This window comes from Cydia fagiglandana, chromosome 3, assembly GCF_963556715.1.
Source record: "Cydia fagiglandana chromosome 3, ilCydFagi1.1, whole genome shotgun sequence".
Classification (NCBI taxonomy): domain Eukaryota; kingdom Metazoa; phylum Arthropoda; class Insecta; order Lepidoptera; family Tortricidae; genus Cydia; species Cydia fagiglandana.
In genome coordinates, this window is record NC_085934.1 from 19,221,115 (window position 1) to 19,238,810 (window position 17,696).

Genomic DNA, 17,696 nt, shown 5'->3' on the forward strand with positions numbered 1-17,696 from the left:
ACTTTGTAAGAGGATCGATAGCATCCAAATGCTTATTAATCTTACAAAACTTTGTTACGCCCTAATACTGTGGGGCAACTTTGTAAGACAACCGATAGCATCCAAATGCTTATCAAACAAGAAAATTTAGGCTTAGCAAATAAGTATGACTCACGTTTGACTTCGAGTGTGCCGTATGCAGACTTCTCGCCGAAGCTATTCTGCGCGTAACAGCGGTACACGCCGGCGTCGCTGTACCCTACTCTGCGAATCACCAGGTCGCCCATCGTGGTGATGTTGAAGCTACAGACAGAATTAAATACTATATTTTAATATACATTAAGAGACGTCAAACTCGTCACGTTTAGGTTATGGAATGTGATGGAGTGGACGGCTTCGATTGTTCGTCTATTGCAGCGGTCGGCAACCTTTTAGCAGCTAAGGGCCACATAGTAGCTAACGGAGGTGACGCGGGCCGTATTTTGTTAATATTTATGACTTTGAGACATTGTCGTTTGTCACTATTACATACAAAATAGCCAAGGCGGCACTCGGGCCGCAAGTGACAGTTTCACGAGCCGCATGCGGCCCGCGGGCCGCAGGTTGCCGACCGCTGGTCTATTGAATCAAACTTTCACCAATCTGTCCCATAATCTCTCAATAGTATAGTACAGCCAGTCGGGAGACACTCCTGACTTCAGGCATTCTCGGCTCTGTTTGGCACAGATGCGTGCACGACCACAGATAAGATAATTACTTTAATTTTGACAACCCTAATTAGCCGAAAGGGATAGTGACATACATTAAAGGAACATCATAATTCGCCTGTGTCGTTCAGACATCAAACTTCGGTTTTGTAGGAAGTGTCCTTTCAGTACATTAGTTCTATTATTTATTCTGTGGTATAGCACTCACTTGCCGCCCGTGAGCTCGACGTCGTTGCGCATCCACTTGACGATGGGCCGCGGTGCGCCGAACACTCGGCATCGCATCACCACCTCGGACCCGTCCACTTTAGTCACGTTCTCGGGACCTTCTTTGATCTCCGGCGGGATTGCTGTGAAAAGTCATAATGTCAGTACAAGGCAAAAACTCGAGCGACCATTACACCGGCTACTCTATACGCTCGGTTCGGCTGACCATAAATAATAAACAGATTAATATATGCCATGGAGAACTATCAAAGAATACCTGATCATGATTATTAGGTAATGACGCTTGATGCAACCGGTTCTGTATCTCCTATATCAGTGCAATAAGGCTTTACAAATTCCAATTATCAATTCCCTGTGTACATAGCTTTTACATGCTTAGCAAAATTTTGGAGCAAAAACGATTTATTTCCTACGCACGCTATGCATAATAAGGTTATCGTAGTTCTAGACGCCGGCAGATTGTTTTGTACGAGTAAATTGGACACATTATCCTGGAAACGTTGCGTAATATGACACCACCCCAGTTCCATTACACAATCTTTGAAAACTCTGCATATGCTGTAACGTTTTACGACGCAGTTATTATCATTAGATGAAGAATAACGTGTGGAATATGAATATTGATGTGTGGCATATGGGCGGCGTGCCCAGGTGGCGCGCGGTCGTGCTAACGACGAACGCTCGAGCCATATGGGATACGTTGATGCAAGAATTTGAAGTGTTTCCGAGAGTACAATGCTACGTTTATATTCATTTGTGCCAGAGAAATTTAGCGCGATAATCATACGTCGGGGTTTTCGGTACGGGAATGATTTCGTGTATTTGTAACTTTGTTTATTGTAAAATAATTACCAAACTATGAATTAGACGTAGGTAGTAAGGTCCAAATGTGCTTTAGAAATGTTAAATTAGTATCGTTTTTTACAGTTTTTACCTGTTATTTGGCTAGCCTAAACACCGCACCGAAAACCTTGATGTATGGCGATAATATGAAATGTTGTTTTGGCCTTAATATTGTTTACCAAGTATTTCATAGGTAAAGTATAATTCTATGGAACTTGCTGACTATGTAAACAAACCGCCATATTGAAATTGTCTCATGATGAATGTCACTAGGACTTTTGTTTACATATTAGTTAGAAAGTTCCTTAGAATGACACCGTAGGTAATTTGACACACGACAACTGTAAAATACAAAACTATGGTCCAGGTGTGCTTATTAGCTAATTTAATAGATATAGGTAGGTATGATATAGAGCACTCATATGATATACAGAAAACAACGCGAGGTCGCATAAGTGTGCCAATATACAATAACATTTTAGTAGGTACGTTTCTAAATCAGTCCCGATCCCATGTTTTTCATTTATTTTGATGTATTTCTTCCCGTTTCATTTATACATTAGCGGACGCAACATGAGGCGTCAAGGATTGCATAATGTATTACGAAAGCTACAAAGAAAACGAAAAGAGAAGAATATTGTTATCCCTCACCGGGCAAAGACATACGATCGATCCAGGCGCACTCAGCTGACTCACGGGAGCTCCGGGGAGGTGTATTTACAACTTCTGACTCAGCACTTGTTGCGTTATAACATTACCTACGCAATTTACGCGGAACCCATCGAATCACGGGATGATACAGTATGACGAGGAGCCTAATAAATTTAATAACGTACGAATCCTAATGTGCCATGCGTGCATGTAGCATATGAAGTATTTTATTCTATTGTATGTAATTTCTTACACTGAGTAGTTTTTCCGTTAAAAAGAAGTTTTCTCTGCATCATGGCATCGCACAAAAAGTCGCCTCAAAAAAAAGTTAGGTATAACAAATCTATAGTTTACCCTACATCAAAACTGACATAGTACCCAAGATTATAGCACACAAACACTCTTGTTTGCATGGGTCAGATTCGAGCTGCAACTGTGAGGCTTTAGATCGGGGGGCACGGCAGTGCCCCCGCCAAGTCGAGCGCGAAGCAAACACTGCCGTACCATCCTTTACTGGAACCATTTCGCCGCATTTTCAGGCCCCTATTTGAGAACCTCTGGATAAGACCAGAACGCGGAAATTTTGGTCATCCAGTAAGCTATAATCACATACTTAAAATCCAAAATTTCAAGTCTGTAGGTCATTTAGTTCCGAAGTTAAGCGAAAGCAAAGTTTCGCATTTATGAAACTCACTCATGATCATCAGAATAGAACTAGTACTTCCCATAAACTCAGAGAGCTGAAATTTGGTACAGAGTTAGGGTTTAATGGCCACATAAAGGGAAAACCTAAAAATATAGCAATATCAGTCACGTTTTAAAGATCTAAGAACTGCATAAGTAAGTTTGTAATCCCATATAAATATATGATATTACAAAGTTACTGTTGCAGTTCCTACAAATAGTAGGTAAAGTAAAGTAAAGGTACACTACGATGTACGATGTGAGTATGAATGAAGATATGTTTAGTTATGATATGTGTATACATAGTATGGGTATGAGTACCCGAAAAGAAGGACTGCCTACAAAAAGAGATGAGATCCCATCAAAAACATTACATGTAAAAAGGTGCAAGTCTCGCAACGCTTTTACTACAAAAAAGTTTTGAGATGTAATGTGAAACCAAGTCGGTTATTTTAATCAGTGCCAGGGGGTTTCTACAAAAAGAAGTGAAATCCCACCAAAAACATTCTGTAAAAAACTAGCCAAGTCTCGATGGAGCTGCTTGTTTATCTCTAAAAAGTAATGAAATCTAGACAAAGTCGTGCCAAGTCTAAGGTTCCTTACTGCGATTTCTTTATTATTATAGTTAATGTTGTGTGACTTGGCCGTTGAAGGGTACACAAGGGTACAAAACCAGGTGCTCCATGACACCATTGCACCAATCTGTCGCCAGAACCGCTACCCATTGACGATGGAAAATTGCCACTTGGAAAACGTTGATTCAATAACCAGTCAATTGTGACTTGATAAAGCTGCGTATTTCAATAATACTTATGTATGGACGAGCCTGAAACAAACACTTCTTTTTGGTGCAATGGCAGATTGGTGCAATGGTGTCATGGAGCACCTGGTTTTGTACCCTTGTGTACCCTTCAACGGCCAAGTCACACAACATTAACTATAATAATAAAGAAATCGCAGTAAGGAACCTTAGACTTGGCACGACTTTGTCTAGATTTCATTACTTTTTAGAGATAAACAAGCAGCTCCATCGAGACGGCTAGTTTTTTACAGAATGTTTTTGGTGGGATATAGTAGAACAGCATACATACCTTGGACTAATTATAGATAATAAATTTAACTGGAGCCCGCACATTGACCATGTATGTAAGAGACTAAGAGCTGTATTCAGTAATCTAACAATACTTAAAAACAAAATACCGTATAATACACTCCGCCTGATATACATGGCTATGGCTGACTCTGTAATAAATTATGGGATATCTAGCTATGGTAGAACCCACAAAACTCACCTACAAAGAATATATAGCCTACAGGTAAGAATTCTTAAATCCATTGTACCACTAAAAATTAAATATAAATATAAACATAATTATGAAGAGTTATTTCAGCATTGTAAAATAATGAATGTATATGATAAAGTGAAGCTAGCGATAATATTAGAATATAGACATAAACTGGGAAGTCTGAATAGGTATGATAGGCCAAATAACCTTAGAGTACTGATAAATAAAAAACATTTCAATATACCAAGTAGTAACAACTATTATGGACAAAGAGTCTGGTCGAGTTACTTGCCACACATCCTAAATAGTCTTCCTAGACATATAATAGATAACTTACAAGATAAGCCTCATAAGCTGAAACTAATGTTAAAAAAGTACTACTTGAACTGATTAATTTAGTCAAAAGCTAATTTAAAATAAATACACATTATATAAATTAGATTAAAATATAGTAATAATAATGTCAATGATGTAACTATGAGAAAACCTCTCACTTAGCTAATAATCTATTATAATGTAGATTAGGTTAAGTTAGTCCTTAAAAAAATTGTAAATTTTATTTATAATAAACAGTTTAAATTTTAATTTTTTTTTTTTTGGATACGAAATCTAAAAGTAAAACATTTAAAAGTAGAAAGAAATCGAGGTAAAAAGTTTATCAAAGATTAAAAGCCAACAGCATGACCTGATCTTGTAATCTTATATTTGTTTGGTCGAATAGCCATTTATCAGTCTGTTTTTTTATGTATCTGACCTGTAAAGAGGTCAGCGTATGCAGCGCGCTAAGACAAACACCGTAGGCGCAAGTATCCATATCCTCGCATTCAGGAGAGTGAGGTGTGGGCGTGTGAAGCGAGGAAGTGGCCAATAGACAACAGGCGGTGGACATAAGACGCTTCCGAGCTAGGGGACAGAGCTGTTAGCTTTTTTTAGATTTCTTGTCCTTAATTGCTTACTACCTGGCAAAGCGATATCTTCTTCCTCGCGTTATCCCGGCATTTTTGCCATGGCTCATGAGAGCCTGGGGTCCGCTTGACAATTACCCATGATTTGATCTGGCAAAGCGATGTGTCAGTAACTTCTATGGGAGGCGCTTTACATTCTTCAAATTTACCGTATTTTATTGACAAAATTGGTTTGCCACACTATATTTAATGAATGAAGAAGATGAAATCATAAAAACTTCACACATTATTAGCTGCCGTTGCGTTATTGTTGTGGTGTTGCGTTGCGTTGCTGGCCGTTGAGTTGCCTCACTAGCGTGTTGGTAGTTTCCTAAAGATAGCCGTATTAAGAAGATTAGCACACAGCCACCATATTGAAAGAATCCGCTTTTATTTGATAACTATTAATAAAGGCGGAATCTGAACAAACGCCGTTACCCAGTTTCGGCGCTCATACGCGTTTTATTGCGGGCAGCAGCCCAGTTATGGAACTATATTCAGCTTTACTGCCTGACAGCGGGTCAATGAGGGCCGGCCCCGCAAACAATCCGTCTAGATTACGAGAGCTTAATAAAAAAATACCCGATGAAAACTAAGCCTATACCGAACGCAATAAAGCTTATACAAGTATTTTTTTTTCTGGCTTACTCCCTGCAATTTTGCACAAGTATTTGAGGGTTTTAAGAGTACTGACAGATTGAAAAGCGAGGTTTGATTGTCAAACGACATAAAGCGGAAACTTCTTTAATACGTCTACCTATCTGAGTCCGAATCCCACGGAAGTTTTGTAATTAAAGAAGCCTATGTTTAAACCTACAGTTGATTTAGTAACCGTAATTAGTAGCCCCGCTTTCCCCCTTTTAAAGCTTTCATGAAGATAACAGAATTTTCGTTTCAGTATACTTGAATGCGCTAAACGCGCAGCCGTCAGGGAGGAGTGGAGGCGAGCCGTCAAACGTGTCACAAAGGGAGACTTCCAATGATGACCACGACCGCTCTGTCAAGAGTGACCCGATCAAGAAGAAGAAGATACTTGAATATAGCCGGTTGCTTCTCACTTGAGCTTAATCTTATGCGTGCATTTCTAGCATTTATTTTCTTGAATAAAGTAAGTTACATAGTAGCTACTTCTCCATGTTTGCATGCAATGCAGTCTGAAGTAACCAAACACGCGAAAGCCTAACACACAAGATATACCAACAGGTAGATTAGCACTCCGCGGTCGCTGAACTCGTGACCTAACGTACTTCACACTCGCAGTTTAGCTAACAAGGGAAGAATTACTCGAAATGAAAATTTATATTTCCGGTACACCTAAAATGGCGCGTAACTGATCTCTTTTTCTTAGAAGAAGAGAAGAAGTTTGAAGTTTCCTATGTAAATACCATGCTTTTCTAAATGTTCCTGTCCTCGGAGGTCTGATAAACCACAACAAATTATAAGAATTTGTACGCTACAGTATGATGCTCTGGAATAACTACGGAAGTAAGAAAGGAATGACTAGGTAAGTGTTAAAATAAAATAAAACCGAAAAATGCTACTTTCCTAACATAGTAGTAGGTGGAGATAGTCTTCAGGCCTAAGTCAGTCAAAATGTGAAATCTAATTTCTACATTCTAAACTATCGTCCGGCCAAGACACATATCTATATATGAAGGAAAAACATAGTATGTATTGAATTTCAATGGATACAAGGAAACAGGATAAATAATGTAATTACAACATATTTATAGTTAAAGGACCGCTATCATATCCAATTAAGTAATTATAGAATAAAGCGGTAAACCGTAAACCACATTTTTCCCTACGATCAGGACCTAACGGTGAGTCACGAAACCCCGCGCGGATCAAGGGATTAAAGTCCCAAATTGCTTGCTCATGTCGACGGTTTTATGGTAGAGTAAAAAGGGCTATTATCGCTTGACTTTTGCTGAGAGCCGTAAGCTCGGGTCAATTCACCCTTGCACAATCTCCCCACGGGCGCACCCGCGCATTCTTTTCACCCCAGAATCGCACCTAGCGTGGAACTATAAAAGGGCATATGTAATAAAGCTTTCTACCGCACGTCTGTCTGTTTGGATTGGTAGATAGCACAGGTAGTGCCGCATCAACACGCGATGGTAGCTGACAGCTGCAACTTTTTTTTGTTCCTTAGAGGTGTCGAAAAGGTGACTGATAGGGTGCGATTTAATGATACGATCCGAATTGCATTGATGTGATATGTTTTACGGACGAAGTTTAGAGCGATAACCACGATCGGCTGTAACTAATTTAAACTGCAAAACGTAAGAACAAGATCAAAAAAGTAAGACAATGTTGCCACTGCAATAATTTGATTGAAAAATAGTAAATGCCTTTTGATAAATAATCACGCTAAGATAATTTATTTATTAGTAATTTTACTCCTACGATTTAAAAAAGTACTTTTATTTACTTATTTTAGATAAATACAAGACGCGCTAGTAAAAAGTGGCAACATTTTCTTACTTTTTTTGGTCTTGAATTACGTTTTGCAGTTTAGGGTGCCCAATTTACAAATATCTAAGAAGTAACATGAAACTGAAGTGTGAACTAAATTGTGGTGAACTTACTACAATAATTACACTTCCTACTACTTCCGTACTGTATCGGCCCTTGAACTTACGTGGTCTTTAAACAAAAATACGGCTGCGCTACTCTATATAAAGATGTAAACCGCATAAACGAAGAGAGTACTCAAACACAATACGCAGGCTCTTAGCTTCCTTAGCATTTAACGACGCACAAACAGCCTCCCCCGTTTAGCGAGTGTATGAATGCATAAAGTGCAGTAAACGGCGCGAATTGCAGGCGGTTCCACGGGGGATTGTGCGCAAACATACCACCCCCGGCGTTTCCGATTCCGTTTAAATTCCTAGCCGTCTGCACTCTCTATGCAAGTGATATATTAGATTCGACTGATTAGACTACAATCTGTAATAAATGTTATTTTTGAATCTTTATATGGATAAATGTATATTTGTTGTGGCGCAATAGTTAATAAATAGAAAAATCCGAAATGCATTACTATAGCCTCTTTCCAAGCGTGTCACAGTTATTTATCTTGCAATGTTTTCTTGTCTCCGCGTTAATGTTTACATTTCAAAAAACACGCACAAAGCAGATATCGTTGTTTAAAATTCTTTGTTGATAAAGAGACTTTATCATTTATCAATAGCCGCAAGCTGAGCTATTTCTACACGGCACAAACAAGTTCCTCGTTACTTTCATTCTTATCTCTGTAATTTGTCATTATAAATTTAGAGTGACAACCGTATTCTAGCCGGTTCATTTGTTTTCTCATAAAACTCTGGAATTGTGAATGACAACATGAATGATCCAATTTGTGCGCCGGGACGTTTTCGGTACGAGTCTACAGCAGCGGGATAGACTTCCGGCATCCCATTAGATTGAATTGGACTGTTGTTGGTTTAAATGGAAATATTAATATTGTTTTCTAAAATATTTCATATTGGTTATTCATTATGCATTTCATTTCAAGTTTGGCAAGTCTATCAAAACGTCGCATAATAAGCATTTTAGGAAACAAGCAGTGTAGCGATATGATCTTTGTCTATTTTAGGATGCAGCTTGCAATATGCATGTCAAAGAGACATACTGACGACACCATGAATATTCGCGATACAGAATCGATTGCCGAAGCGCATAACTTAAATTGGAGTACTGTAAGGTACCTTACACCTAACTACAAAAGTATGTACGTCCATAAAACCCACAGATATAATGTGGAGATTTTTCTCATCGGCTTTGCATAATGGCATAAAAGCGCTTGAGCGCATTAGGTACACGTATACACTATGAAAATAAAGTCTACTGCTTTCCAAGATGAAAGGAAAGACTTGTCGATGCATGTCGAAATATATACTCCTATAGTGCTTTCAAAGGTTTTCGCTCTTTGGTCTATCTATTGGGAACATAAAAATATGCTTGGTACTCACATTGGACATTGATGTAGACATCCTTATACACGTAGCCGATGGAGTTGGTAGCGTTGCAGCCATAATTGCCCGTGTCCTTCTTGGTAAGTCCCGTGATGGTGATGGAGTCAGCCGCGACCGTGCGGCGCGGGTTGGGCGGCGCGCGCTCGATGGGCTCGCCGTTGTACACCCACTTGATCTGCGGATCGGGCGAGCCGTCGGCCTTGCATCTGATCACGGCGGTCTCGTTCTCGGCCAGGTTCAGGGATTCCGGGGCCACGGTGAAGTATGGGGCGGCTGTGGAAAGAAAATAGGGTTAGGAAGTCTTGTATTTTGTGATAATCTCAGTGCTTTCCCTGTTACATCCAAAAGAAGGATTTTAAATTGTGAAAAGCAGATACTATCATACTTCTTACAGAGGAGAAATTAGATCTTTGGAACAAGGCTTTGTTATGAAAGTAAAGACTGTTAGAAGTTCTGAAACAATTTATTTTAACGAACGAAATCGTCAGCAAGATTACATAACGTAAGTCAACAGCTTTAACTAATTAAAGTTCAAAATACGTCTAATTTAAACTTTCTCGTGTCTATCATGCCGGGAAGCAAAGTACCTAAAGTACGATAACCTTGTGTTTCGGGGCAAAATGATGTCAAACACGGAAAGGGCACGTTTCAGACGGCTATTTAAATATTTGTACACAAAGGGGAAGACTGGCATCAAATATTATGCTTCATTTTAATCAATTTTATGCGGGTGAAATAAACTAGTTAAATTACAAAAATCTTACAGTTAATTAATGAAGAACGTCGAAGTATTATTCTTTGAAATGATATAATTTTCGAGTAATGTACAAATAGAACAGTAATATTAAGTTATTAGGCTCCTACAAACCATAAACCTAAAAATATAAGTATCTGTCCATTCATATTGGAAATTCGATACTCATATAAACGCCTCGTTATTTCGCACTGCCTTCGATAGTGTCTCGCTAGATTTCCATATTGCTATTTTAGAAAACAGCGGTAACGGCCACCGTGAAATGGAATGGTTATTGGGGCTCGGCGCCGGCGGAAGGGCGCTTACGGAAAAACGGATATGGGGATACCTGGGCTCTTATGCTGATGATTCTGTTTTTTTACTGTGAGAACCAGAGTAAGCACGTTTTATAACTATGCATAATTATTACGAAGTCCGAGGTCTTAGTTTCACTGGTTTTTCTAAAAGTTCGACTCGCTTGCGCTTTAGCAGAATGCTAACGGTCTGCATGGTATACAGAGGGGTGTGTAAGGTGTATATCGTATTTGTCTGAGCCACGTACTCGATTACTTACGTGAGACTACGTCCGGGGTGAGACAATCGTATTGCGGTATTGATTTGTTTGAAATGACGTTTGTTTACCGAGCGCTTTAACAGAGAAATAGATTGATTACATCAATTGACTATTCTAGTTCCTAGAATGTCAATATTTAAGGGCCATAGCTTTCCATATTTGTTTATAATGTCTCAGATTTGGTAAATTTTTAAGTCAGATAGAGATTAAATAAGATAAATAAGTATAATTTACTTTTAATCACGTGCGATTGCAAAGGCGCGTCCATTGCCAGTCAAGCAAGGAATGAAATAATGTCACAGAGTTCTATTGGATACTCCGAATTACGAGCTTGAAAAAAAAAACCGTAAATGAAATACTAGCCAACGAAATGCTATATGATAGTTAATAAGCCCGAATGGATTTACGTCCGGAATATAGGGCAAGTATGCGTAGGGCCGAGTTGGCTTAGCAATGTTGGCAGAGCAGTTACTGGCGCGTGACGCGACAATCTATTGGACGAGCGCGGGATCAAAAGGAATTAAGAGCTTTCCGTTCATCCCGGCTTTTACAATTAATTAAGTGAGAAAAATGACTGTATTGGACAAAACAGTTTCTTAGCCCTTGGTCTTAAAGATTTGAGAAGTGAAATTTTTGTTGCATATTGAGATTTCAGAAGTTGCTTTCATAAATCATTTATTTGATTTTTATTTATTTATTTGTTTAGGGATTTTATTCGATATGTGACCTGTCAAGACAGACTAATTGGTAGTCGTTATGAAGAAAATGTTGGTAAAAGTTATGTTTGTCTTATCTTCTTATAACTTATAATATAAAAGGGCCTACAAAATCCAGATTGTTTGTAAATGAAGTGCAGAGACTAGATTTTGGATAACTAATCGATAATTTTAGTGTCGGTGCCGGTGCAGAAATCATCATTTATTTACTTATTCATACCTATCGTCTCTCACTCACTCCATTTTTCCTGGTCTACCTGATATCCTAGCTAATTTATAGACACATAACATATTATCCTCTAGCCGCCCAGACATCAAAACTTGTCAATACAAATGCAATTTTGATTTGTTAAAATAAAATTAGAATGGAACGGTTGACCTTTTTATAGGCCGCTGGGTGGCTAGAGGTTAAAGTTTGTTTACTATCCGTGAGAACAGACGAATGCGAGACGGGGGAATGTCGTCCCTTCTTAAAGCGGGCAGTTTGCGTGTATGACACACACGCACAACGCATTGCTCGCGTGACACGGCTAATCCGTTTGATTGAAAGCTATTTCTTCTATGATTGTCAGATAATTTGGAGTTACAGCAGTGTGTGGATGAGAACGCATTTGAACTCGCTGTGACATCTAAAATAGAATAAAGAATACATATCATTAAATAGTTGGGCCATAAAAGTTTGCCATGTTCGGCATGTTTGTTCCAGTTTTATCTCCTATAAATTTTTTGTGCGGTTATTTTAAATTTAATATCAGCAAGTCTTTTCTTCAGCTTTTTATTGGATTAGCAACTTTGTAAAACAACCGTAAAAAATCACGACTGATCACGTTGGTAGGTGGGGTATAAGGAGACCTCACGTGTATTTTTCTGCTGCCGGCTGCGTGTATTGTTCGGCTGTCAAAAAGAAGCCGAAAACACCTCGCGTGATTTGTGCACAACCCCTAACACCTTTGTCCCAAATAGTGCACCAGATGACCATGCATCGACATACAGATACAGCTATAATGAACACAATATTCTGATGTTATGACTATGTCAAATATAGGATGCGGACAATTACATATAACGGAAATGATTCGGAAGTCACGTCTAACCTGGTGACACAGATAGTCGCAAGGTTAGAGGGACTGTCGGAACAATGACATATAGCCAATGTAGAGATCAATACCACATTCTGAATTTGAATGTTAAAAATCGTCGTCTAAGTAGCGTTGCTTTAAAATACAATTTCAAAATTCATAGGTACCTACTGAAATACAAATAATAATATGTAATAACCATTATATCTCTGACACAATCTTACAGTTAATTTATTTCTAACCCGTGTTAATCAAAATATAACCCTAATTAAAAAGTAATAAGAACTCCGAGAATCGTATTTCTACAGTAATGGCTTACAGTCACAACACACAAGTTTCTAACATTAATGTAATAATGTAATTGATAATTTGATATCATGCAAGGGAAGCCATTAGAGTGAATTTAAGACTGGGACTGGCACGCTTCGACATCCGATACGGGCACTTATTTAGCAAGGGGACGAGCGAAACTGGTATACAAAATCCTGGGCGTTGCGTTTCGTTTGTATTTAATCTAATATAATTTGAGTTTAATTTTATTGTCAATGCGTTGTACGGTCAGTAAAAGTAGCTAAACTGCGAGGTAGTTTTGAGAACATTCGCTGCTAGCTTTCTCTCTTTCTGGCCGTACTAGGTCGCATTAAGTTTAGTTGCTTCAAACCAGTACGTAATCCTCAATTTTCATTCAATAATCAATAGCATTTACTTATTTTTTTCCTATTTGCATTTAAATAAGCGTTGGTTCGTAACACACAACTTGTATAAATTTAATAAATACTGCTCTTTGACTTCATACGCTGACTTTTGATTGAACGAGTATGTACGTATGTAAATATAAAATTACTCGATCGTGTTTATTTATACAAGCTTTCGTCAGAACCTATTTATGCGGATATATCTTAAAAGTCAGATAACCTCATGACAGTTTTGTTAAATAAAGATGAAGTTTTAAACAAGCTTAACCTGATGGAAATGTTTTTAAATTCAGATAAACGTATTGCAATACGGAACCCTAAAAGAGACGTGACGTTAAAGTGGTCCTGTATTAGGAAGGGTCACCCATTGCCAATTTGGGTGTCAGTTACCTATGCGGCGCGCGTAAAACGTCTTCCTTATTGAGATTGCAAACACGCCGGCTTTGAGCCCTGTGGCTTGAATTACTTCGTTCAAAAGGACACCGCCAGTGCGTTTTGTCGCAATATTTGATTGTAAATCAAGTTAATAAGAATTTATCGCAAGAATGGAAACGTATTATATAGACATTTCGGTTTTCGGTAGCCTTCTATTTTTCAGCAGATTATATTTTATATTTTCAATTCAGTTGAGTTTTATATTGTAACCGCGGGTTTTACATGACAAAATGTAGCTCGCTGAAGCTTATGTTAAAAGGATTAATAAAATTGAAAGTTCAACTCAATACAAAAAATCCACTTTCAGTTAAGTAAGTACGATAAGAAAAAACTTGCTTATCAGTTAGCAAGTTTACGAAGACCCTTATCTCGACTGTAAGTTCGAAACTCGACCTTACAAAAAGTCACATTTATAGCTAAAGTACAGACCAGTTACTCAAAATTTAAAGAATTGTTGCCTGTTGCAAAGCGGACGGCAAAGTTATTAATAACTGAAGAACAGCCGCTGTTATTTTTTTGCTTTTAGTTGGTCGGGCTAGACGCCAAGTTGTAAAATTCGGACACAAATTGTTTTAGACGACGGTACGTGCCTAAGGGCCTGCACTTCAGTTGAAGTGTCGATTGTAACCGTTGCTCGTTGTGTGAAAGAAATTTACCTTTCTAGGTAAAAAGCGCCAAAACCATTTTCGTGGGGAGCGTTATTTTGACGAGAAAACAGGTCTTACCTGCCAGTACAGTCCAAAAAGACTGTCATCAAGTGTGATTTAGAAAATTCAAAACAGTATTTTGTTTTAATACTAAAATGTTCAGTATTTAAACAAAGATTTCAAATACATGTACCGAAATAAATACATAGGAACTATGTATACTGATTATACGATACATTTGACACACGCCTTCTAATGTCCTAAAGTGGTGTTGTACAAATTAATCGGGTCCGTCAGGCCATGACCCAATTTAGTTTGGGGAGTGGACTGAAATGAGGTGTCTATTCCAACTGTTCATGTTTTAAAGTCCGATTTTACCAAAACCTAGTCTGCGGTCAAACAAGTATGAACTAAGGAAAGAAGTTTTGGTGACCAAAGATGATAAATTGTCAAATTTTACGATGCAATTCCTAGTAAATTAGTATTTTTATTAACCCATTCACTGCCAGGGGGCGTGGCCTAGGAAAAAACTTGTATGACGGTGAACGCACAATGTGCGTCGGGGGCAGTGAATGTGTTAAATTTAAAAAGGTATCGTTTGGTGAAGTGATGTTTGGTGATGATGACGGAGAAGAAGCATCACCAACACGACTCAAGTATTTCCCGTTTGGCGTTTTGTTTATATTTGTTATATTTTAATTAATGAATATAGCCAACAACTGTATTCAGGCTTTTTGTAACTGTGATGATACTCTATGGCTTATAAATAATTTTAATAGCATTATAGCCGTTCACTGTTCAGTTACATGGGTTTTTTTTATTAAAGTTTTTTTTTCAGGTTACAAATTCTTTACAACATTTAAATCTTCCCTAAAATATGAAAATGAAATCTAATAAGAAGTACGAGACGCGAGCTTTAAATAGATAATGAATAATGACGAATAACAGTATGTAAGTATTGTAAGTACATAATTTTAACTAATAAAGTAATAAGTAAGTACTCGTATTTATCAGTGAATACGAACAATGTAACGTGGAGTGTTGAAATTGATAAATGACCCTGTGAGTCAGGTTCGATGTGTAATAGCTTATTAGGGTCAATCTATAAATATTGATGATATTTTTATCTTATTTCCCCGATGTCATACAGCAAGCTTTGTGTAATTATTAATGTATGTGACATTTTTATCTAGAGTCAGTATTTTATTTTATTTTTTATGCGACCGTTCGGCTGCTTTGTCTGTTCTCGATACTTACGACTTTTCGGCATATTAAATAAACTATCTTCATTGTACATAAACTTACAAGTTCACCGTAACGCACGAAGGATCACAGGTCCAGTCGAAAGACCAGGCATGGAGTTTGTGCCTTTGCCTTTTCGCTATTTTCTAACAGATTGCGTATATGGGTGTAATCACTGTAATCGCTCTTAGAGTTGTTGCTAACTATGCGTATCTTTTCCTTAGAGACACGGAACCTCGCGGGGTGTGATGACTTCTAACACCCAAACGTTTATTTGACAAAGCGTAGTCCCAATAGGATCTCTTTTCGTTCTCACAATAGGTTACCTACTTACTTACTCGCAGCTTGAAATGTAATTAGGAAGATAAAACTCTCATACAAGGAACAGGGTGTTCTGCAAATCCTTCTTCCAGCACAAGTTGACTAAGAGTTGAAGGGCAAGCTACTCTAGTTAGTCATACAGTTTTTACTAGTACGGAGGAATCGTTTCCTACTCACACGAACAACATGCTGTAATCTTAAAATTGTATTCAAAGGAAGTAAATAAATTGAATTAAATTGAATACTAACCCCCTTTTTTGTCCCTTTCCATCATACCAATACGTCGGAAAGGGACAAACGATTATTATCGGCTTGTCATCTTTAGTAAACGTTTATGAATAAGCGCCACTTGCACCATCCCACTAACCCGGGGTTAACCGGTTAAACCGTTAACCCAGTATCAAATTGTACTAGTAACCATGGGAACTCCAGATTTAACCGGTTAAGCCCGGGTTAGTGAATGGTGCAAGGGGCCCTAAAAGGGTAAGAAGTTACCTTTAATGTTGAGGTTGACGGAGTGCGACTGCTGACTGCCGACGCCATTGCTGACTTCACACGTGTACGTGCCCTTGTCGCTGTTGGTCACCGGGTTGATCACCAGCGTCTTGCCGTAGTTGTCCTGCGTGACGCGACTCGACGATAGGATGTTCTGTCCATCCTTCTTCCACACTATTTGAGGGAGCGGTCTGGAAATAACAAGCCAGTTAGACTTCTGTTACACGAGAGATGCTGGAAACATATAGTGTATTTAGTTACAGACCTTTAGGGAAAAAGGGAGTTATGATGGCGGTAATTAGGTGGCCTAAGACTAGGAGTAATGGCGTTGCAACGGATTGGCAAAAATTAATGTTAAGATTTGTTTATGGCCCACCAGTAGTAAAATACAATTCTTTTCATGGAGCTTTACTTAAGTTCCTTGTTAATTAAACAGCACGTGGCAGTCCATTCCGCCAAGAGCAGGCTTCATAAAAAGTTATACCTTGAATTATTATAATTAATAAGTAGAAACTTACGTTCCGCCGTATATACAGTAGATCTCCGCCTTTTTCCCTCTCAGCGCGACTTCGTTTCTCCTCGTGGTGTATTGCTCCTCAGGCGGATACTTGTTCTGCGTCGGCGATATTCCACCGGTCTGCTTCACTTTCAGAAACACCTTATTTCCAAGTTTGTACTCGTTCCTGAACAAGGATTTGGCTGCGCACGTGTAAGCTAGATTAGTGTCCTCGCTAGCGTCGTAGCGTGTCACATTCGAGAACCAGAGGTTGCCCTCGGGATCGAGAGTCATTCGAGAATTGTTGATGGTCTTCAGCTGGCCCTGATCGCCTTGTAACATCCAGTAGACGTTTGGTTTGGGCCAGCCGTCGGGCGGGTGGCAGGTCAGTTTGAACGGGCGGCCTTCTTGAGCTGTGAGCAGTTTCTGCGCACCGTCGCCGGTATCTTTGAACGAGTTCAGCTCGGCTTTCCGTACGAAGACCGAGTTGGAAGTGGCCGTGCCCCACTCGTTGTAAGCGAAGCACTGGTACTGGCCCATGTCCTCGTCTTTGGGCTTGCTGACGACTAGAGAGCCCCGGCCGGGCTGTTGCGACATTCGGTCCGAGTAACTGGCATATTCGAAGGGTTTGCCGTTTTTCACCCATCTGTACCTATTGGACAAAAGGATTTGGTTAAACAAAGGTTAAAAATATCTATATCTAAGTTAATTAAGTGAGTTGTCTAGAATGGGACGTGTTAGATGCCTCACTTGATACTTAAGGACACTAAGAATAGATATGCTCAAGCGCATACCCTCACCAATTAGCTGCGTAGCCTCCGTGGGTGTGGTGTGAGTGAGCATTTTAAGTGCAATTTGCAACATTGTGTTTATATGATGGAGATCAAATGTAGCTAGTGTCATTTTCCTGTGGACTGCAGTGGTTACGTGACACATGACTTTAGTCGCATAAGAATCGTCG

The 17,696-nt window shown here is 38.9% G+C and overlaps 1 protein-coding gene across 1 annotated transcript in view; it reads right to left on the reverse strand.

Moving 5' to 3' along the window:
• LOC134680303 (neuroglian) overlaps positions 1 to 17,696 on the reverse strand; it is a 49,197-nt gene that overhangs the window by 16,657 nt on the left and 14,844 nt on the right. Inside the window, exons 4-8 of the mRNA XM_063539412.1 lie at positions 16,758 to 17,387; positions 16,240 to 16,430; positions 9,300 to 9,575; positions 895 to 1,036; positions 155 to 282 (exon numbers count right to left, since the gene is read on the reverse strand). Coding sequence (XP_063395482.1) covers positions 155 to 282; positions 895 to 1,036; positions 9,300 to 9,575; positions 16,240 to 16,430; positions 16,758 to 17,387 — 1,367 coding nt within the window. The remainder of the gene's footprint in view (positions 1 to 154; positions 283 to 894; positions 1,037 to 9,299; positions 9,576 to 16,239; positions 16,431 to 16,757; positions 17,388 to 17,696) is intronic.